This window comes from Hemicordylus capensis, chromosome 4 (genome assembly GCF_027244095.1).
Source record: "Hemicordylus capensis ecotype Gifberg chromosome 4, rHemCap1.1.pri, whole genome shotgun sequence".
Lineage (NCBI taxonomy): Eukaryota > Metazoa > Chordata > Lepidosauria > Squamata > Cordylidae > Hemicordylus > Hemicordylus capensis.
In genome coordinates, this window is record NC_069660.1 from 182,231,661 (window position 1) to 182,258,663 (window position 27,003).

The following is a 27,003-nucleotide window of genomic DNA, read 5'->3' on the forward strand; positions in this document are numbered from 1 at the left end:
CAAACAGGGGCAAGGAATGGATTAACATTTGCTATGCGGGGTGAAAGCTGGCTTGGTTTGAGTTGGGCTCAACATCGAGCTGGCTTAGCTCAACAGGTTTGGGGTTGAAACGGACCGGCCTTGGCCAGTCTGAATTTGAACCCAACTAGGCCTGGTTTAAACTAAGCTGTCTCGGAGCTCTGCTGATAAAGGGGAATCCAGTGAAGCGGGAGCAGGGAGGCTTCCCTAAGGGTAGAGCAGGTGGGAGGGGAGTACATAACTACTTATCAGTTCTGGCAGCAGTGGCAGTGGCTGCTGAGAGAGGGTCCAGCTCCCCACCCCCCACCCCCACCAGCCTCTCCCAGGGTTTCTCTGCTAAATAAGGGGTTAACTCAAATTCTCCCCTACAGCTTAAAAAAAAAACCCACCCTCTGAGGCGAGTCTCACGATCGGTGAGACCCACCTCCAGAGGGTTTGTGGGGAGAGCGGGCTAAGCCCGCTCTCCCTGCAAATGATCATTAGCACTCCCTGGGTGGCCAGATCGGCCGCCCACACAACTGCCGGCTCTGTCTTTTTAGCCTCTCGGTTGAGGGTATCCTCCTGAGTTGCCACTGCGCAGAGCCACACCACAGCAGCAGCACACGATCATATAGCCCTGGTTAGAGGAGCGCTCGCTCAACTAACCTGGGCTAAGGGGAGGGCTTACCCACTGTGGGTATCCCACTGTGAGGCAACCGGGCTCTACTGCAAAACCAGTGTTCCTCACAGGGGCTATTCTTACGACCACAAAAATCGGGCTAGGAAAATCCTAGCCCGATTTTTGTGATCTACAGAACCACTGGGCTCACTATGCGCCACGGCTACTTGCAAGTAGACCCCCGGCTGGGAGGCTTAAAAGCAGCCCCCGGCTTGGGGGTCTCCCCAGTATGCCTTGCGCACTTGCGCAGGGCATACTGGGGCTTCCAGGGGCCACGCAGTCCCCAAGCTCCCCAGCCCCCGCCAGCTCCATCTCGGAGCTGGCCATCGTGTGGGAGGCTGATCCAGCCGCCCAGCGCTCCCTGCCCGCTCGTGAGTGGGAAGAGCGGGCTTAGCCCACTCTTCCCGCTCACCGCTAGGAACCGGGTCTCACTCATCGTGAGATCCGGCCCACAGTCTGCTAAAAGAGGGCTAGCCTCCCCTAGCCCTATTTTAGCTGATCGTGAGAATAGCCTCTCTGTGTGTCACACAGCTGTTTTCTTTCAAGGCTTGCATCTGAGATCTAAAGACTGGTCTGAAAAATGTTAAGGATTGTAGTGACCAGCCAGCCCTCCTCCCTAAAGGGTTAACCGGAAGTGAACTTTGTCCTGACTGACAGGTTGGTGAACTCCAGGGATCAACCAACCAGCACACCAGGTGTGTGGGACATAGAGGGCCATTGTAGAGGAAGAAGGGTTTCTTTGTTAGAAGCAGCTGGCTGGGAGTGCAGAGAGGAGGACGTGTGGCCCTAAAGGCTTCAGGAGAATGTCCCTTCAGCAAATCTCGGTGAAGCCAGGAGGGCAGGAAGCTTGACTCCTCTACCACCGTTTGGTGAGTTCAAGAGGAAAAGGAAGCTGGGGCTTTAGGCTTCGGGAAGTAGTCTAGGGAGAAATTCATTTAGTCAGACTTGGTGTTAGACTTTTGTTTTCTTTTGTGTGTTTTGCATATCCCTGTAACTATTCTAGGATATTTACCTGTAACTAAACTAAAAAACACTAGCCTGTGCCCATCCATCCAGGGTATTGCAAAAGACTCTGTAAGCTTTTAAAGGTGTTTTTGTATTTTCCTACATCCCTATTCCTTGCAACTGGGATGTTTTTTGAAGTATTCTTGTAACCACAAAGTATCTTCACCTGTAACTAAAAGCTGAGGGAGCCTCAGACCAAAGCACTCTGTAGCATTTGAATAAAGTTTTTTTTACCTTTGTATTTTACAGGCCTCTCTGAGTGGATTTTTGACTGAGGAAAGGGGGCTGGAGGGGGTCTCATTCTAGTGCACACACGCCAGCTTTCTCACCATGTGTAGGCTTGCACATGGAAGGATTTTTGTGTATTTTCCCATAGCAAAAGAAGGAGAATGTCCCTTCAGCTCAAGCTCAGAGTGGGTCATACTCAGAGATAAAGAGGGGTGGTGGTGTCAGCCATTTTTGAAACTACCAGAAAATACAGGGAAGTTTAAGGGAAAGCCTTGCTCAGAAAGCATAGATGGGATGATTCAGCATTTTTCTTCCTCTCACATGGGCTTGCTCTGAGACAAAGGCTTTAATCCGCTACAATGATCACTGAAGCTTTCTCCAAAGGTTAGAGTCAGAGAACCTAGAGTGTGTTGGAGATAGACTACCAGTGCATCGATCGTCCTTTTGCACCAACTATCCTAATGACCACTGGGTGTCAGATTTGTATTGGGTGCCACATTTGACTTCGACTTAAACAAAAGAACTAAAAAATTGTCACAAAGTTGTTTTCTTCTGGAAGAAAATCCTCACGGTTTAGAACTACTGTTATGATGATGACAAATATTTATACAGCACTTTTCTTCAGTTTTCAAAGTGGTTTACAGGATACATACCAATTGATCTATTCTATTCCTTGATCATGCACCCTACCACTTGTGCTCTGAACATCAAGAGATGATTCCAAACTCTTAGAGAGTAGGCAGCTTCAAAATAGCTAACAGTAGAAATGGCTTTATTATCCATCACCTCCTTTTTGTTGATGACATTGTCATAAAGCATAAAGCACCTGTGACAGGTACTTCTGCACTTAACTACCCTTCCAGCATGTGAATAATGACCTCAAGGACATTGACAAATATGGACCTAACCAAGGAGGAACTAAGCATGGAGTAGAACCTGCTTCTACCTTGATGGCATGTCCCTTTGTCTGTTAATTCCCTGTCTTTGCCCTACTGCCTCCTCCACCTGTCACCAGTGAGCAGTCAGAGGTGGGTAGTTGTTCTGTGCACTCTAGAAGCTCCAAATATCTGTGGTGATGAACACAGAATGCCCCTCTCTTCTCTCCAGCTGCACTTCGCCTTCTCTCTGGCTGCCAGGTACAAAGATGATACCATGTTCCTGATAAACATGGTGCATGCTGAAATCTTGTATTTAATGAGGCCACTTGCTTCACACATCTAAGTACAGAATGCTGATCAAGAGCACAAAGCTCCAGTGGGTCAGAGTGTGAACCCTTTAAGTGCCTCCTAAGGAGGGGTGGGGCTTGGCATAATCAGGCCTGCTCTCAGATACAAGGCTTTGAATGTGTTCTGTGGCTCATCCAGTCAAGTTGTTTTGCTGCTGCTTAAATCTGTCCAAGATGCAAAAATTCCTATACTGTATATGAACAATGGCTGAGGGAAAGGAAAGGTGGTGCGGTCGAGTCAATATTGACTTCTGGTGACCACAGAGCCAAACTAGCTGTGATATTAAACACATCTTTGTCTTTCGATCTTTTCAAAATATCAGCCACAGTCTCTAGCAGCACCATGATATGACTGGGAGTGGGAGATGGGTTTAACCCTTTTCTGACTGCCTACAGTCCTAGTGAAAATTGCCCCCAATTGATGAAGCAATCTTTATGCCCATAGTAGCTTTCCTCCTGGAACAAATAAAGGTTTTCAGGGAGCGGGGGTATCGGCGAGGAGTAGAACGATGGGGGAAGCATTAACCCACACTCCAGCAGTATCACAGTCCCAATTTGCTTCTCACAAGCAAAATTCTCACAAGCAAAACTGGGCTAAGGGAGCCCAACCCAGTTTTGCTCACTCGTGATAACCAGCGGGCTCGAGGGTGAGCCCGGTGGCTCCATGGCAGCAAGCTCACCTACGTAGCCACCCCCTTAAACGATGTTAATGGAGCAAGTGCTCTGTTTAACTTGTTAAATTGGTCATGTGTCAGCTGGCGGGCACACTGGGGGGGGGGGAGGGATCCCAGAAATGTACCGCACACTAGTGTGGTGCATTACTGGGGCTCCAGGGGGTGGGCACCGCGTGGTGGCTCTTCCCTGCGCCCAACCCTCGGAGCTGCTGGGTGAGCCGTGGCCAGGTGCGGGAGTGCCACAGAGAAGCCACCGCTCATCTGGGTGGGTGGTCCGCCCTCGCAGAGACTGAAGGAGAACCGTCTGTGGGGAGATAAGTGCTTTCGGGCTTCCTCCCTGCAAAAGAGGGTAGCCCTTCCCATTTGATCGTGGGAAGAGCTTCATTGTTTCATAAAATCTATTAGTACTAATGAATCAATGCGTGGCAATCTCAAAGTGGTAATTAATGTTTTTTTGTGATTATCCTGCGGAACTGTGTGAGAGAATACATATATGTTTTAATGATATATTGAGCCCTTTCTCACGAGCAGTGAGAAAGAGCTAGAGGGTTAGTGGGGAGAAAGCCCTAAAGAGATTACTGCCCCACAGATGATCGGGGGTATCCTCTTCAGCGGGTGCATCGCCTGCCCAGACAACTACCGACTACTGCGATAGCTCAGAGGGCTGGAGTGCCAGGATGCATCACCCTGTGTCGCCCCCACCGCTCCAATAATTCAAGCAGCCACAGTTGGAAGACAAACATAGAAACGGAGTTAGGAGAGTGCTTGATCTCCTAACTTTGTTTTGGAGGGTGGCTGCCTAGTTGGGTTTGCCGCCAAGGCAACACCGGGGTTGGTCCCAATCCCAGCGGTGTACATGCGTGGGCAAAACTGGGCTGGTTTTGTCTGCGTGTGTGAATAGCTTCATTGAGTATTCCAATAAAAATAATTGCTTTCTACATAAAGCTTTGCATTTGTTTCAGTATAATTTAAATCACATTAAGTGGCTGACATATCACACAAGGGTACTTCAGCCCAAAAATGTTGCATGCATGCAAGCTGTGCAAGTTGCACAAATTGTTACACAAATGTAAAAAATTGCACAAGTGACGTTATGCAAGATGAAGCCTGTTATTGTTGCATGGGGAAATTTCCCAGAAAACCTACCTCTCTGTCACTGAGCACATCCTCCAAAAGACATGAGGAAATTTGGTTGAAGGGGAAAAACAAAGAAGACCCCACAATGTGTACCTAAAGGACTCTATGGATCTTAGCCAGCATTGAGTGGAAAACAAAAGAAATGACACCAGTTCCAAATCTCTTAATTTCAAAGCCACAATGAAAAGAGCAAGAAGACAATCTTTCAGTATATATCAGTTCAAACACCAAGAAAAATGTCCCTTTGCAGAATGAATGGAAAAATACTTGCTTCAGGAGTGATGAGGTAGGATAGCCCTTGAACGGCTCCTTTGAGAGACAGTCCGTAAATAAAAAATATAGTTAGAACAACATATGGAAATGTGGCTGTAACATAGACTACCTGCGAGTGGCGGAAAGAAAGAAAAACAGTCAGACAAAGGCATGAAAATAATGTGCAGTAGTCTTTCTTGGGGTTCATATTTGCTCAGGCATAATATTCACATTTTGGCTAGGTTTCCCCCATTTGGGAAGGGGGGGGGTGCACTGCTATAGGGATGTGTGAACCGGCCCAACCTTGAGCTGGTTCACTACCAAGCCGGCCCGGTCTGACAGCTCATCCTTGAGTTGGACTGGGCCTGGTTCAGCTTGAGGTCAAGCCAACCCACCCACCCCCAGTCCGGTCCGGGGCTGGTTCAAGGTTTTTTTGGTTTTTTTAAATGGCAGACTTACCACCTCAGAGTTTTGGGGTGTGTGTGCTGCAACAAAGGTGTGTGTGTGTGGCAGTACCCCTCCCCATCAGCCTCCCCCTTCTTGTCCGTTTGGGACCATGGCGGCCTTCTCCGAGCTCATGGTGGCCATTTTGGAGGCAGCCGTGCATGTGCACGGGCCATTTGTGTGGCCAGGTCATAATGCGGAGGACTCCAGAATGGCTGCCACGAGCTCAGAGAGGGGGAAAATGGCCCATTGCAAACCAGGGGGAGGGAGGACTGCCAGACACACACACGGCCACAGCAACACCCCCCAAGGCCTTGGAGGCAATGTCTGCCATTTTTTACAACAAAAAAGTCCCTGAACAGGGCCAAACTGGCTCGAATTTGAGCCGAGCTGGGGCCCTCATTTGGAGTGCCAAAACTGAATATGCCCAGTTTGGTTTGAGCCCAGTTCAGACTTGAACTGAACCAGGCAAACTGGTTTTGTGCTCATCTCCACACTCCAAATGATCCACAAACATTTCTTGGAGCATTCAAGACTGCTCAATTTTAATGGAGCTATGATGAAATCAGCTAGACTAATCTACACTATTTTCATCTAGAATTTGATCATACACATCCATATGAAGCTGTTTTATTCTCAGTCAAGCCATTGCTCTGCTTGCCCAGTGTCTACTCTGGCACTCTTTCCTACCTTGCTCTCTAATTGCCTGAGTAGCCAGCAGACTTTTGATTTTTTTAGTATAGTATTGACAGAGATCCTCTGCAGTTGTATGGAGATTGAGACAGGTGCAAGAGGGAAGGATGACACAATGGGCAAAACTTTAGCATATGTACCACTTTTAAAAATATTTGTTGTTGTTGTTTAAGGTAATTTATCTCCAGAAATGGGCATAGCTGACGGATCAGCTGAAGTTTCTAAAAAGTGCCCCTGGCCGCTGCCAACCTGAGAAACCAGAGAGAGTTTTGGATCTCCCAAAGAGATCCAAAGGAGCACTCCCAAGCTACAGACTTGTTCTTTCTGGGTGAGTGTAACCCCATCCAGAACAGGCAGATCTAATCCATCTCTTAACCCCCCACAGTCAGTACCTCCATCTTATTTGGATTAAACCTCAGTTTGTTATCCCTCATCCAGCCCATTACCACCTCCAGGCAGGCAGTTGGGGAAGTAATGCCATTACCTGATGAAGTTAATGACAGGCTTGTGCATTTTGATTCGGCCACAAAACGTTTTGTGTCCGAAAATGGCATTTCCTGACATTTTGTACACAAATAGAAATGAGAAAATTAAAAATAATTGTTTTTGGTGATCGAATTGAAATGACCCTATTTCATAACCAAATTTTTTGCTCTTCGGAAAAATTTCGGACCTCCATTTCAGCATTGCATGAAATTGTCCTTTTGGTCTCCACTCCAGCAACCAGCTTACATCCGGCACTGAGTGTTTGTCAAAAGGATTAGCAAAAGATAAGATATGCAAAAAGCGGCACAGCTTCCCTGAGGCCAGACATTTCCTTGGGCATGAATGATTTAGTTAAGAATGTGTTGTATTGTAATGCAATTTTGTACTAAGAAATTCTGATTAACCTGAAGAGTAGCCATTGCCAACTCTAACAATACCCTGAACTTCCACTCTGGGCTGCTTGCTCTGAGAATATTGAAGAAGTGGCAAGGGTGTGGGGGAGTTCAAGGAGGGGGTTTGGTTCAATTCATTCAACAAGTTAGTTACTCAGTCGCCATTCTGCCTTTCGGCTTCATTCGAGAGAGAGAGGGAACTAGTTTGCATTGCATGTCTCAACTCAAGTATCCATGATGCTATGCCTGCCTTGTTGCCAGGCTGCCAGCCTGAGCCCAGCCTAGCCTCCTATGGCTGGCTATGCCAGCCTGGGAATGGATTTATCTGCTGCATTGCCTTTTTTGTTCCTGGGAAGAGGGTTTTTTTCACCCCCTTGAGAGATTTGCTGCCTGCCTGTGCCTGCTGCTGTGTCTGTTAATAAGGAAAGATGCAGAACAACATTCTGCCAGTTAAACAGTGAGGTTTGGCCCCCCTCCCACCTACACAAGTAAAAGAGTGATGCTGCTGCTGCTGGCACACAATTTTTGATGCATCTCTTTTACATTTCTGCAACAGATGCCTGTGACACCAGCAGCACAACCTATTGAGTAGATGCAAGCAAATTGCATTTCAGTTGCCAATTCAAAGCCTGTAGGCTGCTGGGCAGAGAATACTAATTTTAAAAAAGAAAAAAAATCTTTGGAACGGGAAAAAAGACAGAATTGTTTTTTAAAAGCATGAGGCTACACTAACCACCTACTAGTATCTGCAGAAGATCAGAGGAGATGAGCTTTTTGCTGTTTATCATCTAGCCTCCTTTGCTGGATGGCATGGAGACTCTCAGCTGCCTCCCCCACTCTTGGTCTGGGGGCCAGGACAACTCAGACCAGCACAGCACTGTTGCCTGATTGGGAACCTTCCTTCCTCCAAGTGCCTGAACTAACATCACCTGCAGGCACTGATTTATTACATCAGCCTTGCCCAGAGTCCTTCATGAGAGGAAGGACCCTGGAGGCTTTATAAGGAAGGGGTCTGCCGTAGGCGGCGCAGCCGGTGGCGCGGCCAGCCTGCAGGCGGCTGCCGAAGTCAGCCACCAAAGGGAGCCGGCCTTCGGTGTCGGGCTGAGGGTTGGGCTATACCATTTTTAGTTGGCTGTTTAAAGAGTTGTTGTAGTATGTGTGCCAGCTTTGTTACTGAGACTTGGTTGAAGTAGTTGTAATGTATTTGGGTTTGTCTGGAGATGGGGAGACGGGGTGCCTTCATGGAATGTGGGGCAGCTATTCCGGTGGTGGTGGGGAATAGAAGAAGTAACGTTGGCAGGTCAGCAGGCCGTTTCAAGGGAAGGGGAACCAGAAATTTAATAGTCATCTCCCCTTCCGGCTGCCCTGTCAGCTCTTTGACCGTGGGGAGCACTGCCAGCAATCCACATAGCTTTACCTTGCTCCTTTGCAATGCCAGGTCAGTCCAAAATAAACCTGAAGTCATCCATGATTTGATCATGGATGAAGGGGCCGACCTGATGTGCATTACTGAGACCCGGTTAGGGGAGGCTGGTGGCCAAGTCTGGTCCCAGCTTCTTCCTCCAGGGTATTCTGTAGAGGAGCAGGGGAGGGGACGTGGGTGGGGAGGTGGAGTGGCTGTGGTCTATAAGGATAACATCTCCCTTACCAGGATCCCTGTTAGGGTATCAGACCATATTGAATGTGTGTACTTAAGTTTGGGGACCAGGGATAGATTGGGACTTCTGTTGGTGTACCGATCGCCCCGCTGCCCAGCGGAATCCCTTACTGAGCTCACGGACTTGGTTGCGGAACTTGTGTTGGAGTCTCACAGACTTCTGGTACTGGGGGACTTCAATGTTCGTTTTGGGACCAACTTGTCCGGGGCAGCTCAGGAGTTCATAGCGGCCATGACAACTATGGGCCTATCCCAAGTGGTCTCTGGACCGACACATATTGCAGGTCACACACTTGATATGGTCTTTTATTCTGATCAGGGTGGTGTTCCTTGGGTGGGGACCCCTGTGATATCCCCATTGTCATGGACGGATCACCATCTGGTTAAGGTTGGACTCACAACCACCTCCACCTCCGCAGGGGCGAGGGGCCTATTAGAATGGTCCGCCCGAAGAGGTTATGGGATCCGGTGGGATTCCAAGAAGCCTCAGAGGGATTCAATGTTGGCTCTGCTGGTGATCCTGTTGATGCCCTGGTTGAGAATTGGAACAACTTGCTCACCAAGGCAGTAGACACGATTGCTCCTAAGCGTCCCCTCCGACCTGCTTCAAAATTGGCCCCTTGGTATATGGAAGATCTACGGGGGTTGAAGTGGCAAGGTAGGCGACTGGAGCGCAAGTGGAGAAAGACTCGACTCAAATCTGACAGATTACAACATGGAGCACATCTAAAGATCTTTGCTCAGGCAATATGTGCGGCAAAGAAGCGGTTCTTTTCTGCCTGTATTGCCTCTGCGAGTTCATGTCCAGCGGAGCTGTTCAGGGTTGTGAGAGGACTAGTATCTGCCCCCCCATCCCTTGAACCAGAATTTGGAATAATCAGTTACCCACTGTGATGTGTTTAAAGAGTTTTTCGAAGATAAAATCTCTTGGATTCGGGCTGACTTAGATGGAGACTCCACAATTAATTTGATGTCTGAACTGGAGGTGTCCGACTATTCCTCTTATGTGATTCGACTGGATCAGTTTCAGTTTGTGACTCCTGAGGATGTGGACAAGCTGCTTGGGGCGATGAGGCCTATCACCTGTTCTCTTGACCCTTGTCCAACATGGCTTGTTCAGTCTAGCAGGGAGACTGTTGTAGTTGGCCTGGTGGAAATTACAAATGCCTCTCTGAGGTAAGGCAGGATGCCTCCTTGTCTTAAGGAGGTAATTTTTAGACCACTTCTAAAGAAGCCTGCATTAGACCCCTCAGAGCTGAGCAATTATAGGCCTGTTTCCAATCTCCCATGGTTGGGCAAGATAATTGAGAGGGTGGTGGCCTCTCAGCTCCGGTCAGTCTTGGATGAAACTGATTATCTAGACCCATTTCAAACTGGTTTTCGGGAGGGCTATGGGGTGGAGACTGCCTTGGTCGGCCTGATGGATGATCTCCAATTGGGAATTGACAGAGGAAGTGTGACTGTTGGTCCTTTTGGATATCTCGGAGGCTTTTGATACTATCGACCATAGTATCCTTCTGGAATGTCTGAGAATGTTGGGGGTGGGAGGTACTGTTTTACAGTGGTTCTGCTCATACCTCTCAGACAGATTTCAAATGGTGTTGATTGGAGATTGTTGCTCTTCAAAATCTGAGCTTAAGTATGGTGTCCCTCAAGGCTCCATACTTTCTCCAGTGCTTTTAAACATCTACATAAAACCGCTGGGAGAGATCATCGGGGGATTTGGAGCTGGGTGTTACCAGTACGCTGATGACACCCAGATCTATTTCTTCATGTCAACCTTTTCAGTAGTTGGCATATCCTCCCTAAAGGCCTGCCTGGAAGCAGTAATGGGCTGGATGAGGGAGAATAAACTGAAGCTGAATCCAGATAAGACGGAGGTACTTATTGTGCGGGGTCAGAACTCTAGAGACGATTTTGATCTGCCTGTTCTAGATGGAGTCACACTTCCCCAAAAGGAACAGGTTCGCAGTCTGGGAGTACTTCTGGATTCACACCTCTCCCTGGTTTCTCAGGTTGAGACGGTGGCCAGGGGTGCTTTCTATCAGCTCCGGCTGATACACCCGTATCAGCCGGGCGCCTGTTTCTCGACTGCGCCCATTTCTCAAGATCAATGACCTCAAAACAGTGGTACATCTGTTGGTAACCTCCAGGCTGGACTTCTGTAATGCGCTCTACGTGGGGCTGCCTTTGTACGTAGTCCGGAAACTTCAGTTGGTTCAGAATGCGGCAGCCAGGTTGGTCTCTGGGTCATCTCGGAGAGACCACGTTAGTCCTCTGTTGATGGAGCTACACTGGCTGCCAGTAGGTTTCCGGACAAATACCAAGTGCTAGTTATAACTTACAAAGCCCTAAACGGCTTAGGCCCTGGGTATCTAAGAGAGCGTCTTCTTCAGTAAAAGACCCACCGTCCATTGAGGTCATCTGATGAGGTCCGTCTCCAGTTGCCACTCGTTTGGTGGCTACACAGAGACAGGCCTTCTCAGCTGCTACCCCAAGATTGTGGAATGCGCTGCCTGCTGAGATACAATCCTTCCCATCTCTGGCTATTTTTAAGAAACTACTGAAAATGCATCTCTTTAACCAAGCTTTCTCAGCTTTTTAAAACTTGTTTTTAAATTGTTTTGGCTATTTAATTGGTGTTTTATGATGTTTTAATTGTTAATTATTATTTTAGGTAGTTTATAATTTTTGTTTTGTTAATTGATTTTAATGGTGTTTTGATGTAAACCTCCCTGAGCCTTTTGGAAGGGCGGTATAAAATTTTTAATAAATTAAATAAATAAATAGTACTAGCTAACAGGGATGCTTCCCACAGAACCCCTGTTTAAACTTCTTCTAAACTAAACAACACACAACTTTGAAAATTTAATTAACCCAAGAATCCAGAATTCCAGAGGGTGTGTGTATGTGTGTGTGTGTGTAAATTGGGGTACACTCACTCAGTCTAGGGCTGGATTATTTTTAAAAAATATTTCTCTGTTTTTTAAATCATCCTGCTGCTGAGAGAATTATATCACTGCTGCTGCCTGCCTGTGCTTGCAGCCACAGTGGCACAGTCCCCAAGCACATGGCCAGCCAGCCAGAAGCCCCCCGACTTTTACTCTTCATTTATTGTTAAGTTTATATACTGCCTTTCATTAAAAACAATTTGAAGGAGGTTTTCCAAGGCTGCGTTTGAGGCTTCTTTCTGCCCCATCCTGAGAAGAGAAGAGCCTGCCTCTTCTGCATTTTCATTAGGGTTACGAATTTTGTGTTTTTTTTTGTTTCGATTTGTACCAAATCCGAATCAACCCCATTTTGTATTTTTTCGGAAATTAAGCCTTCCGAATCACCCCAGTTTTGTTTTGTATCCGAATTAATCCCAATCTGAATCCAAATTAATTCAAATTTTAAAATGGGTTGCATGGTGGGGGTTATAGTGCCCAATAAGTGTAAGCTACCACAAAATTTTCAAAGGAATTGAGCAAACTGCTGGTTTTTGGTGAATTTTTGAAGTTTGCATGTCTTTCAGATTTTCCCCATAGGGGATGAGGGAGATTTCAGTATAGTAAAGTATAGTTTCACGCGGGGGGGGGGGGGGGAGTGGCCTAGAGTGGAGTGTGGTTGGTGGTAGTGCCCAGTTGATACAAGGAAGCTACCACAATTTTTTCAGAGGAATTTGGCAAAGGGCTGATTTTTAAAGAATTAATGAAGTTACACGATTTCAGATTTTCTTTATAGGGTATAATGGAGGTTTCTGCTGTCCCATAACTCCACTTGAGGGGCACTGGGGTGGCCCAGAGCAAGTGGCGGTGTATTGCACATAGGGTGTGAACCACCCACATGGGTTGCCAACCCATGGGTTTGTTGTTCTAGAGGTGTTCTAAAAGTAGATTCTCTAGTAGCATATGAACGTGGATTCATGGTTTGTCATTAAAAATCTCCTTTGCTACCAGAGAATCTAAACACAACGCCTCAGAAACAACAAAGCCCAGTACCCCAGTGGGTTAGCAATCCAGGGGGGTGGTTGGCACCCTCTGTGCACGACACCACCACTTGCTTCTGGCCATCCCAGTGACCTCCAGGTGGAGTTATGGGGCTGCTGAAACATCCTTTATTCCCTATGGGGAAAATCTTAAAGACGTGTAAACCTCAGAAATTCCTAAGAAATCATCCCTTTGCCCTATTTGTAATCTGGGTGCACCAACCTTGGGGCACTGCCACCCAACCCACTGTTTTGCCCCTGAAGCCCCACATAAACAAGTTGAAAGAGTGAGGAGAATGATGAACAACAACGACACTTAATTTTTTGGCACAGTTACTTGAGAATTTTGCAGTGGTTGTGAGCCTGTCCCTGTGGCACGAGCACAGCAGCACAACCCATTTGTGGATTCAAGCAATCTTTCAATAAAAACACTCCCTCCCTATGGAACAGTGACCACAGGTCATCTGAGATAGCAAGATAGACCAATGAGCCAGCGTAGTGTAGTGGTTAGCGTGCTGGACTAGGACCGGGGAGACCCGTGTTCAAATCTCCATTCAGCCATGATACTAGCTGGGTGACTCTGGGCCAGTCACTTCTCTCAGCCTAACCTGCTTCACAGGGTAGATGTGAAGAGAAACCTAAGTATGTAAGTACACTGCTCTGCGCTCCTTGGAGGAAGAGCGGGATATAAAATGTTAAATAACTAAATAAATAAATAAATCTGCCTTGATACTATGGAGCAGTTTCAAATGTTCATTTAACTGAAGTGGAGTGAGCCCAAACAAATCAGCCTACTGTTCAGAATTGTTGAGATTTATCATCACTGCATTTAAGAAAGTGCAAAACCATGGATCATGGTTACAAGAAAGAGAGGAGCAACTAAGATTCCTGGGGATGTCAATAGATTGACAGGGATATTCCCCACCCCCCTCCTTTTGTCTCCTGTAGTCCCATGTGGATGACCTGTCCCTGCAATGGCAAAAGTTGTGAACCACTGGCTTAGACATCATGTTCCACCAAATTACATTGTGGCCTAAATTACATTAGACTGCTTAGCTTGGGCAACAACACTTAGACACCACTATAATTCATAAAAATCAGAAGAAAAACAAAATAGCTCTTCAAAAGACCCCTGAACAAGTCAAGAGATTCTTTCTAAACCTTTGGAAAGAAAAACCTGTGTAATTTCAGAACTTTCCTAACCAGCTTCTCGAAAAGCTTCTCTACACAATTTATACCATGGCTTTTAGCAAGAGCTTTGGAATTGCATTGAGCTCCCAAAGATATCTGAGTATTTCTGTCTCAAAATGCTGTCTTCCAAATCCCTTTGCAAGGTCAGTTTGCATTTCAGTCACACTGAATACAATACATACTTAACTAAACCATTCAAGCTTAAAAGCTCTTTGCATATTTTATCTTCTGCTAATCACTCTGTGCCTCAGCTGGAGTGGAGAGAGTCAGAGAAGTCAATTTCAATTGCAATGCTTTCCCAAAGATCAAAGCATTCTGTCTGAAAGAATTTTGATTTGGAAACAAAAATTTCTGTTTTTTAATTCTTGCTTTTGTTTTGGTTAAAAAACCTCCGAAATTGCCATTTTCGGGCACAAAACGTTTTGTAACCGAATCAAAATGCACAAGCCTAATTTTCATCCTTAAAAAAAAGGAGAGCTTGGGAGAGAAGGAGATTATTTACTTTTAGTTTTTAAGCACATTTCTTCCTTGCTGGCCTGCCAGCCTGCTGCCTGCCCGAGCAGCCTCTACCTGTGGCATTCTTTCTTGCATTATTTTTTTTCCAAATCGTTGAATTTTTTTTTTTAAATCTTTTAAGCTTGCAAAAGTAGCATTGATGCTGAGATGAAGATGACGAATGCCAAATGTTTTTTTTTTTTTTTAAAGGATGCTGCAGCTGTTGCTGATGCTGATGATGTGGTGTTGATGGCAATGAGTTGTAATAATGTTTGCTGTCTGAGATTTTGCCTTTTTTTCCCAACCAAGAAGAAAGGAGGACTCTGTGACTGACTGGAGCAGCAGCACAGACAGACACACATGCATCCACCTACCCCAGCTGTGGCTACTGATGGGCTTGATGCTACTGGTGCCCCCTCACAAATGTCTGTCTCGCAGACTTAGAGAGCAGCACATACATAGCATTCTGTGGCCACAGCAGAAATTTTTACCCTAAATCCACTCGAACCCTTGCACATAGTATGCAGCCACACATGCACAGATATAAGATGCTATTTTTCCCTCCCCCCACATGACTAGCAGACAGTAATATATAATGGAGAATGGGTCACATAGTGAGTTGTAGCATCATCAGCATTTTTATTGAAAGATTGCTTGAATCCATAAATCAGTTGTGCTGCTGTGCTGGTGCCACACAGGCTCTGACCCACTGCAAAATTATCAACTGACTGCGCTGAAAAATTGAGTGCCGTTGTTGTTCATCATTCTTCACTCTTTCAACTTGTTTATGTGGGAGTTTGTTGTTTTGCATCCTTGCCTGCCCCTGCTTCACCCGCGTCACATGTTCTGGAAGTCTCAGTCCCTGTCTGTAGATGACAAATGCTTGGGTGGGGGAGGGAGGGCAGGGCGCACTTGATGCTGCTTCTGGCTAGTCTGCTGCACATATGATGCTTGCTTTGGAAACCTGGCTCTTTGCAAAGCTCTGCTGCTGCTGCTGCTGTTGTCATGGTTGATGTGTGTGCTGTCTGGTAATGTTCTTCTTTTGGGGGGCAGAAAGGGGGCTGCAGGGGCAGAAGAGTGGGTTGGGTGGTAGTGCCCCAATGGGTGCCTGCCACCACCCAAATTCAAAAGGAATTGGGGAAAGGGCTGATTTTTTAGGAAATGTTGAAGTTTGCATGATTTGGGGGCAGATTCAGGCCAGAAAGGGGGCTGTAGGGCCAAGACAGTGGGTTGGGTGGCAGTGCCCCAAGGGGTGGTGCACCCAGATTCCAAAGGAATAGGGCAAAGGGTTGATTTTTTAGGGATTAATGAAGTTTACACGTCTTTAATATTTTCCCCCATAGGGAATAATGGAGGTTTCAGCAGCCCCATAACTCCACCTGGGGGGCACTGGGGTGGCCCAGAGCGAGTGGTTGTGTAGTGCACATAGGGTGCCAACTACCCCAATGGGTTGCTAACCCATGTGGTACTGGGTTCCATTGTTCCTGACGTGTTCTGAGTGTAGATTCTCTAGTAGCAAATGAGATTTTCAATGACAAACCATGAATCCACTCTCATATGCTACCAGAGAATCTACACTCAAAAGACCTCAGAAACAACAGAACTGAATACCCCATGGGTTAGCAACCCATTGGGGTAGTTGGCACCCTATGTGAACAACACCATCACTTGCTCTGGGCCCCTCAAGTGCAGTTATGGGGGTGCTGGAACCTCCATTATTCCCTATGGGGAAAGATCTTAAAGACGTGTAAACTTCAGTAATCCCTAAAAAAATCAGCCCTTTGCCCAATTCATTTGAAATAATTGTGGTAGCTTCCTTGACCCCATGGAGCACTACCACCCACCACACTCCACTCTGTGCCACCCTTTTCCCCTGATGTGAAGCTATACTTCTGCTGAAACCTCCATTAGTCCCTATGGGAAAAATCTGAAAGACACACAAACTTTTAAAATTCACCAAAAATCAGCCCTTTGCCCAATTCCTTTGAAATTTGGATGGTAGCTTCCACTCATTGGGCACTACTACCCCCACCCACTCTTTTGGTCCCAGGACAGTTTTTCTAATCCAAATTAATTCATATTCAGATTTGGATTAATACAGATTTGAATCAAAAATGGAGTATTTTGGAAGGCTTAATTTTGGACAAAATCTGAATTGGGGGTATTTCAGATTCAGTCCGAATCAAAACTAAAAACAAAAACAAAATGCACACCCCTTGTTGATAGGGAGAAATCGATTTGGGTGTTATCGGCATATTGGTAAAACCCAGCACCAAATCTCCTGACGACCTCTCCCAGTAGTTTCATTTAGATGTTTAAAAGCATTGGAGTCTGTATGAAACCTTGTGGAACTCCATACATTAACTCCTGCTTTGCAGAGCAACAGCCTCAAAGTGACATCATCTAGAATCTGCCACAGAGGTAGGAACAGAACCACAGTAGAACACTGCCACCCAATCCTAACTCCCTCAAGCGACCCAGATGGACCCATTTATTTCTCTGTGTAAACCGCCCTGAGCCATTTTTGGAAGGGCGGTATAGAAATCGAATTAATAATTATAATTATAATTATAATTAATACCATGGTCAATGGTATTGAAATCCACTGAGAGATCCAAAAGAATCAACAGAGTCATACTCCCTCTGTCAATACCCAATTGGAGAGCATCCATCAGGCCAGCCAATGCAGTCTCAACCTCATAGCCCACCCCAAAACCAGATTGAAATTGATCTAGATAATTTGTTTCCTCCAAGACTGCCTGTTGCAGAGAGACCACCATCTGCTCAATCACCTTGCCCAACCAAGAAATATTGGAAATGGGCTTATAATTGGCAAAGGCCAAATTCGGACTTAAAGCGGAACTAAAGTTAAAGGGGCAGTGGTTGGAACTAGTACCCTGCTATGTCTCTAACATCAGTTTTCAATCGGAGGCAGACTGTTGGGTGAAAGTGGAGGCCAGAGTACGGATGTCCATATTCAATTACTGGCTAAGACTATTCTTTTTCCCAATGGGACTTGCCCCTTTAACATGGGAGGATGGACACCAATCCACATGAAAGTGAACCCTGCTGGCAAAACTATAATTACTCATGCTCTCCCCTCCCTGGGTCATGAGCAGGCCAGAACACTCATTAAACAGTGAGTCATGGATATTGAGCACCAAACTTATTTAGGCAGGGCTCCAAACTTCCCTATTGCTGAAAGTCTCTAAGGCATATAGTAACACCAACTACATACCTTATGCAGCTAGAGGCCTCTAACCACAGAAAGGCCTTCACCTTGGCCTGCTGCAATGCCCTCCCTTTGGCTGTGTTACATGGAAGATACAAGAGGATCTCCTTGCCAGAACGCTTGTGCCCCTGTGATGCCAGGCAAGTTGAAACCACCAAACATGTCCTCCTGTACTGCCTGTTTTACAGAGACATCTGCAACACCCTTATTCTCCCACAACTCACTAGGTCACGAGGCCATACAGGCCAATTCTACAATTCTCTACTACTCTCTGACTCCAACCCCCACATAACATACAATGTTGCCAAATTGTGCGTCGCTCTGTGTAACATAGCTTGGTCCTACTAGGACATTACTTGGTCCTACTGCTTTTACTGCCTCAAGACAGAGTATATCCTATTACTTTTATTATAGTTTATAGGCATCATTTTAGTCTTATAGCCTTTTTATGGATTTTATAGCTTTTTATAGATTCTGTAGTTTATAATGGAGTTTATAGATATAGATTCCAGTTTTACAGCCTTTATGTCACTACTCTTTAACTCTATGACTCACAGTCTCTAGGCGTAGATCCTACTGCTTTTAATGTTAATAGTTGCTAATTTCACAGCTTTTATGTCTCTTTTGACCTTATGCTGGTCAAAGACTGAAATAAAGGTATTGTATTGTAACTGTCCTGAGACTTGCTGGATAACTCACTGTGCAATTAAGCAAGAGCACTGCAAGTGCCAAGAAGGGGAAGTAGGTGTGTGCTCAAAGTGCATTCACATTTTTAACCTGTAGGGTGGGCCAATAAAGGTTTCATTCAAACTGGTCCTGAAGAAGCATTCAGTCATGTGAGCCATTAGAGCTCTGAAGTGGTAAAACTCAAGTCACAGATATAACACATCAGTGAGAATTAAACCAGGGGAATATGGACATCCTGCCATTTCTCCTCCCCCTTCACCTTTCCAGTTGTTTCAATTCCTCGGATGACACAGACATACACAAGAGTCCAGGAAACAGCCAAGCACAAAACCAGAAATCCCTGTAGTGAGCCACTCTCGGTGATATCTGTAGATATGTTTAAGGTTGTTCTGTACCAAAAATAATTGCTTGCTGTGCTTTTATTACATTCTTCAACAGGTCCTGAAAAATAACAAACACAACAGGAATTACCAAACTGGCAGTATGCCATTGAAAAAAATACCACGGAAACACATTACTGGCTTATCTTAAGGGGAAGTTCTCCATGTGGTAAAGTCATTCCTGCAGTGCACGACTTTGAGTGTTCCCTCATGTTAAAATGACAACAACCCACCTCCCTGCTTATATATGATTAATATATCAAGGGTAGAAACAGACTAGAACTTCAATGTGTTCATTTTCTTCATGTATGCAGGGTTTAAATTCAAGAACCTTAGTTTTCACCTGCATTCTAAAGTGGTATAGTCCAGGCAGCACACCACCATGTGGTTTTGTGTATCTCAGTTCTGATCCCACTCATCTTCTACATGTTCAAAAGAGAAGGCACTGCTTTCTCTCTGCCCTGTCTCATTTCTAGGCAGTGATATGAGAAGCACATCTAAAGGGTGCAACTGGATGTGATGGCACCACAATACAATCTGTCATCCCCTAAAAAGCAGGAGGGCAGCCCTATTCAGACATTATGTTGCTTGAGTGTACAGATGTCTGTGTACACTTGTACATGTTTTTGTGCAAATAGCCCTGTTAGACAGGGTAGGGGGTGTTGGGAATTCTCTCTGGTAGAAGACACCCTTTTTCATTATATCAGAGTGCACAGAGGCACAACACAGCGGAATTTAGTTAGGCATGCGTGTATGCTGAGAGTAAAGTAACTTGGAGCCAGTTCATGGATTTCAGACGTCCCTCGGGGAGTTTCCAGTGTCCAGAGCTAGTGACCCTGTCGAGGCCTTGGTTGATCTCTGGAATGGAGAGATGGCCCGGGCTGTTGACACGGTTGCCCCCAAGCGCCCTCTCCGGCTTGGTGGAGCCCGTTCTGCTCCTTGGTTTTCCTCGGAGCTTAGGGCGATGAAGCAACTCGGACGACGGCTGGAGCGACGCTGGAGGAAGAGTCATCACGAATCCGATCGAACACGGGCTAGAACCCATTTTAGGGACTACGCCGTGGCGGTGGGGGCGGCGAAGAAATGTTTTTTCTCCGCCTCCATTGCGTCTGCTCAGTGCAGGCAAACAGAGCTGTTTCGTGTGGTGAAAACATTGCTCCACACATCCCCCCGGACAATGGGGGAGGAGTCATCTACGGCTCTTTGTGATCGGTTTGCCTGTCGCTTTGCAGATAAAGTCGCTTGCATCCGTGCTGACCTGGACTCCAGAGTTTTGGCAGTTCCGGCAGACGTGCCTCTGGTACCATCTGGTCCTGTTGTTTTGGATTCTTTTCAGTTGGTGCGGCCTGAGGATGTGGACAAGATCCTGGGCAGTGTGCAGGCGACTTGGTGCGCTCTTGACCCTTGCCTTTCATGGCTAATAAAAGCTGCCAGGGAGGGGACAGGCAGATGGCTGGAGGTGATCGTTAATGCTTCGTTAAGGGAGGGCAGGATGCCATCGTGCCTTAAGGAGGCGGTGGTAAGACCTCTATTAAAAAAGCCCTCCCTTGTCCCTCCAACCTGGACAATTATAGACCTGTGTCTAACCTTCCCTTCTTGGGCAAGGTGATGGAGTGTGTGGTGGCGTCCCAGCTGCAGAGGGTCTTGGATGATACGGATTATCTGGACCCTTTTCAATCTGGCTTCCGCCCCGGGTATGGGACTGAGACTGACTTGGTCGCTCTAGTGGATGACCTACGCAGGGAACTAGACAGGGGGAGTGCGTCCCTGTTGGTTCTGCTGGACCTCTTGGCGGCGTTCGATACCATCGACCATGGTATCCTTCTGGGCCGCCTCTCGAGTATGGGAATCGGAGGCACTGCGTTGCAGTGGTTCCGGTCCTTTCTTGAGGGGAGGGTCCAGAAGGTGGCGCTGGGGGACTACTGCTCGGCCCCGTGGCCATTGGCCTGTGGGGTCCCACAGGGTTCAGTCTTGTTCCCCATGCTGTTTAACATCTGCATCAAGTCTCTGGGAGAGGTCATCCGGGGATTTGGACTGAGTTGTCAGCAATATGCGGATGACACTCAGCTCTATCCCTCCTTGTCATCTGATCCTAGGGAGGCGGTGGATGTCCTGAATCGGGGGCTGGAGGCCGTGATGGGGTGGATGTGGGCTAACAAACTGAAATTGAATCCGGATAAGACAGAGGTACTGTTGGTCAGTAAGAGAACCAATTGGGATGAGGAGATTTTACCGGTTCTGGATGGGGTTGCACTCCCCTTGAAGGAGCAAGTACGCAGCTTGGGGGTACTACTGGACCCGACTCTGCTTTTGGAGGCTCAGGTGGAGGCGGTGGCCAGGGGTGCCTTTGCACGGCTTCGGCTGGTGCGCCAGTTGCGTCCCTTTCTCGAGAAGGCAGATCTGACCACGGTTACCCACGCCTTAGTCACATCGCGGCTGGATTACTGTAATGCGCTCTACGTGGGGCTGCCCTTGAAGAATATCCGGAAACTACAGCTAGTGCAAAACGCGGCAGCGAGGGTTCTATCCGGAGCTGCCCGTTGGGAACATATCACCCCCATTTTGAAAGAGCTGCACTGGCTTCCGGTTTGTTTCCGGGTCCAATTCAAGGTGCTGGTTTTGACCTTTAAAGCCCTAAACCGTTTGGGCCCAGGGTATTTGAGGGACCACCTGCTCCCAAGGGTTGCTGCCCGCTTGACTACGACATCTGGGGGGGCCCTGCTCCGGGTGCCGACAATGAGGGAGGCCCGGCTGTCGTGCACTCGGGACAGGGCCTTCTCTGTTGCTGCCCCTAGACTCTGGAATGCTCTTCTGGTGGCCATTCGTTCCTCGGACTCCATCACAGCTTTTAGAAAGCTTTTAAAGACTTGGCTTTTTACCCAGGCTTTTACATAATTGTCTTTTAATGCTGTTCTTGTGTGTTTTTATCTGTTGTCTTGTTTTTATGCCTGTTTTTAGCTTGATGTTTTTACTACTTTTTACTGTATGTTTTTAATTTTTGTAAACCGCCTTGGGGTTTTCTTTTAACAAAATGCGGTATAAAAATGTAAAAATAAATAAATAAATAAATAGTTTCGAATCAATATATATGGCATTTATTAGAGAACTCCATTCTAGATAGGAAAGTGAGGAGTTGGGATTTCTAATCTAGCTAGCTATCTGGATGCAAATGGATTCTGCATCTTCTCTGCACACATGGTAAAGGGAGAGGAGCTTGCTTGCATGTTGCAAGGTAGTAGGAACAGGAAGAGAAGGGGAGAGAGGAAGTGGCTGGAAGTATCCCTAAGATTAGCAATCTGCATTCCAAAGGGATAATGTCAGAGCAGTAGAGAAGGGATAACAATGTCTTGACCCTCTAGCCCTCTGACTCACTAGTCTGTCTTCCACTGTCTTTGAGACAAGAGACAGCACAAAGTCCTTAACTTCCAACAGGGGGAACCCCACTATACATGATTCACAGTGTAAAGGTAAAGTGTGCCATCAAGTCAATTTCGACTCCTGGCACCCACAGAGCCCCATGGTTGATTTGGTAGACTACAGGAGGGGATTACCATTGCCTCCTCCTGCGCAGTACGAGATGATGGCCTTTCAGCATCTTCCTATATTGCGTCTGCCCGATATCGTACCAGCAGGGATTTGAACTGGCAACCTTCTGCTTGTTAGTCAACCATTTTCCCGCTGCGCCACTTAGTGAAAATGGCAGGCTGGCCCCTAACACATCCCTCCCAACTGCACTTTTCATGGTTACAGGTGTTCGTCTGAAGAGGCAAATGCTGTAAGCATGATCACACCATGAACAGAAGGCTAGAGAACTGTTTTATAGCTGCTTCCCTCATAAATAAAGTAATCTTATGTAGATTTAACTAAGAGTTTATTCAGAAACAACTCCATTTTCTCCTTCTCCTTTCCCTCCCTTTTCCTTTCTGACTCCACCACACACACTCTCTACAGAATCCCCACTGGGAAAAACTCTCAACAACAAAACATAACAGATTTCTAGATAGAATAAACAAGCACCCCCATCCTCCTGATCATTAGTTTGGCTCTTTTTGAAAATGCGTATAAACTAGGCCTATCAATACAGGTACAAAACCCTAGAGATGCATATATTATCCCCAAATGAGAGTCTTAGTTTCGACAACAGGGAATGATATAGAGGGAACATTCAACATTTACTCAGATACTAATAACTTGCAAGGCACTTGAAGCATACCTGTTCTGCTGTCATTTAGTGGACAAACACTCCATGGTAATGGTACCCTGAAAGAATTCGCAAGATACCATATCACCAAAGCCAAAAGCATATTGTAATAGAGACTCACTAAGAATGATGTTAACAGTGAACAATAACCTGTGGAAGACACAAGCATACATTGAATTGGGATTAAAAATGGAACCAGTGAATTAGTACTTGTAATTTAACATAAATATTACAAGAGTCTGAATTAAATAATGGAAAGTTCAATTGACCAGAGCACTGTATTAGAATTGTGACAAACCTAACCCTATTCAGACATTATGTTGTACCTGCATCCAGATGTCTATACACATGTACATGTTTTTGTGTGAAAGGCTCTACCTGTGTTCATTTAAAAAGTGAGCCTGGGTACAGGCCCCCTGAAATGCAAGATACAGATAGGAAGTCTACTACTCTACCGGTGTTCAACATAACATGTGAATAATTGATCTATGCAGATCTATACCTACCTACACTATACACAGAATATATGATGTTGAACCTAACATGCGACTTGAGCTCTTGTGAAGAAAATGTTTACATGAAGCAAACTTTGATATAAACACATTGCTTCTTTCAGTTTTGAGTGAAGAGCTTTAAAAGTCCTGAAATCCTTGTTGGCATTTTAAAAAAGATGGCTCTTGTTTGATCAAAGATGTTTCAGCTGCCACAGAGAAGGTAGGAATAACATGCCACACAGTCAACTGAACCCTAAAAGGGACTCTAGTAAACTCTGATAGTGAGACAAAAGTATGATTAGGTGGTGACTGCAACATCCAGGGATGATTTGCCTGCTTCAGTGAACCATCACATGTAAAACACCACAAGCAGAACTTTCATATCATCCAATTTCTGCTCAAACACAATACCTTTCGATGAACTCTGTGTACACATTTAGGCCCGGATCATTTATTTCTTAGTGAATGCAACATTCCAACGGCTTTTCATTTGTGAATAGGGCAATACGTTACAACAACACCGATAGAATTTCCATATCACCATCAAAATACTTTTCACTGGAGTCAGTTCTCACACATCTGCCTGCTGCCAGTCATGCAGTGTATGTTAAGACAAGGGTAGACAAATCACACAATAGATATGTACACACACAAACACATGTGCAAACCAGCCCTTGGTGGCCAGTTACTTACTGCTAATAAATATATGTGTGTATGTGACCCTGCCAGCTAACAACTTTCAGAACAGATGAATGCTTCCTCCCCTCTGTCACTGTACAGTCACATGGAGCTCAATGATTTCCAGGAATGATGAATCCTTAGCACATTTTACAGTTCCTGCTCAAGAGAAACATACAAACTTACCAACTCCTCCCAGGTAAGGTGAGATTACATTCCATACTCCAATGCTGCCTTTTCTCAAGCGTTGTCCAATGGCCAGTTCAATATGAAAAATAGGGATTCCTTGCAGCACAAGTGCTAAGATGTACGGGATCAAGAATGCACCTAAAAACATAACAATCAAGCATAATTAACTCATATATGCTACTATACTTGCTTGGACCCATGTCACTTATACATGCATGCATCTAGTTTATTTGCCCAGGGCAGAGACACCAAACCAGAACTTCTAGGGGAATTACTCTTAAAATTGGGGGGATTACTTGGGTGCTGGGGAATCCCTTCCTTTCTGCAGCCAACTCTGACTAGTTCGAAGCAATTATCTGTCCAGTAGAGTGGGCCCAGATTGACTAGCACCAAGCAAGGATGCATGCCTCAGATCCAGACACTGAAGCATCTAGGAGGCGAAACTACCCAGGAGGGAAGGTGGGAGGCCAGGGTCTCTGAAAAGAAAGGAAAAGGTGTTATTAAAAGGAAAACACAATCATTAGCTATTAAATGTTGATTGTGAGAGCAGGTCTGAAGGATCTTCCAGTGAGGGGAAGAGGCACAGGGGATGGCCAAAGGTCCACTCCATTTTGAGGGAAATGGAAGTGTAATGATGGGCAGAGAGAGAGCGAGAGAGAGAGAGAGAGTGCAGTTTATAGCTCTCCTGTTCTGCTAAGAGAGGTGAAATCTCAAAGGGGGAGGGGTGCATCTCAGGCTAGAGATCTGGCTTCCATTCCACAGCAATGCTTGCACTAGGCTTCCAGGCTTGCCAGATTGGCACCATAATCCAGGTCAGGGGTGTAGCAAGGTTGCAATGGGCCCAGAGACAAGATTTTAAAATGCCCCCCCTCACTGAAGCTCAGCTCATGAAGTAAAGAAATCTTAAATGAGGCTGATATAACACCTATGTGCCATAATAGAACATCATCCTAATTTATTTTTTAAAAGATTTTGTAAATTGTGGATGATGCAAGTCATTTGATGATACTAGAGAAAGACATGCTGTTCTGGTAGCTCCAGGTCTTAACACTCACATCAATTGGATGAATACAACTGAAGGAAGCCTGGGCAGGTGAGTGGCTGGGGAAGTCAGTCATGTGACTTGCCTGGGGGGGGGCAAGGCAGTGGGCCCCCAGACAACTGTTTCCCCTTGCCCTATTATAGTTACACCCCCGATCCCGGTTCTGTTTACATCTGGTTGCCCAGTTCCAAGAGTCAAAGCAGGGCTTCTAATCTGCACAGTGTGTTCCCCCAGCCAAGTATGGGACCTGGGAGCTCTGGGGGAGACTTGGGCAGAGTTTCTGTCAGCAAGCCTGAAAGCACACTGAGTTTTTGCGTCAATCATAGGGGTACAAACAAAACAAAGGCGGTGGGGGAGGGGGGCTTTTCCAAATGGGAAATTGAGAGAATCATAGAAGGGAGTAAACTTAGTCCTGTTCAGGAATTATATTATCTATGAATGCTACACTCAGACTTAGCACCCATGGGAGCATGCCTGTAAGTCCTGTGCTCATGCTGATGTGTGCTGAAACAGCCCTATCGCTACCTTCCACACTTCCAGCGTTTTTTTGAAGAGACAAAATACTCTACTCATGGAGAGATTCTTCTCGTTATCAGGAATGCTGGTCCTCCCACACTCCTAATCACAGGGAGGATCTCTCCCCAAGTACCGCATTTGTCCCATCAGACAAATGCTGTCCTTAATGGTGAAGCAGGGTTCAATTCAGAGCAGATCAGGCAGGGCAGGGCTTTGAGGTGACTTCTGTGGCGATGTACTGGGATACAGCATTAAGATATATTTAAGATTAATTAAATATTCATGGTTGTGATTTATATTCATTATGATTTTTATCTTTTTATGAATTTTAAATGTTTATATTTTGCATTATGTTTTTAATTTTGTACACCACCCCATACAAAAATGTCCTGGGGCAGTTCACAATATACTAAATAAATAAACAAACACTTCATTTAAAATGATGGGTTCAGTCTTTTTCGTGTGGTAGGATGAAAAGCACATCGCACTGAGTAAGGACGAGTTAAAGGTAAAGTAAAGCATGCCATGAAGTCAGTTTCGACTCCTGGCGACCACAGAGTCTTGTGGTTGTCTGTGGTAGAATACAGGAGGGCCATATGAAATCAAGAAAAAATTAACCAATGGGCGGGGGGGGATCTTTAACCCAATACCCAATAATAGAATAATTATATTTCAGGAGGAAGATGAGGACCCTGATTTTAATGCAATCAGCACAAAAGTAATTTTCAGTAATTAGGTCTTACCTCCTCCATAGGTTTGGCACAAGTATGGAAAGCGCCATATATTCCCAAAGCCTACAGTAAATCCAATACAGGATAAAAGATACTGTACTTTACTATTCCACTTTGGCCTTCTATCATCTTCTGAAATATGAGCTGGATATGATTCTTCAGATTCCACAGCCTCCATTTTGCTTCACCACTTCTTTCTTTGAGAACACAACAGTTTGAAACAGAACCAGCAGCTTGAGAATTCAGAACAAGGAGTGGAACTTTCCATCTCTGGCATCACACTAAAGAATGTATCCACATAAAGTAGCCTAGCAATTTATGTACACACACA

General features: G+C 45.8%; 1 protein-coding gene across 7 annotated transcripts in view; it reads right to left on the minus strand.

Annotated features, from left to right (window-relative positions):
- Positions 1-27,003, minus strand: part of LOC128324356 (sodium-dependent neutral amino acid transporter B(0)AT3-like) — a 70,904-nt gene that overhangs the window by 32,826 nt on the left and 11,075 nt on the right. For 3 of the 7 annotated variants that reach the window (XR_008306806.1, XM_053248837.1, XM_053248836.1), the window contains exons 2-6: positions 26,685-26,869; positions 24,381-24,521; positions 23,035-23,172; positions 18,701-18,882; positions 5,217-5,327 (exon numbers count right to left, since the gene is read on the minus strand). Coding sequence is in view for 6 of the 7 variants with exons in the window: in XM_053248837.1 (XP_053104812.1) it covers positions 5,217-5,327; positions 18,701-18,882; positions 23,035-23,172; positions 24,381-24,521; positions 26,685-26,850 (738 nt within the window). In the remaining variant the exon portion in view is untranslated. Of the gene's footprint in view, positions 1-5,216; positions 5,328-18,700; positions 18,883-23,034; positions 23,173-24,380; positions 24,522-26,684; positions 26,954-27,003 lie in introns of those variants that run through there. The other 4 variants (XM_053248840.1, XM_053248839.1, XM_053248841.1 and 1 more) reach the window with 4 other exon arrangements.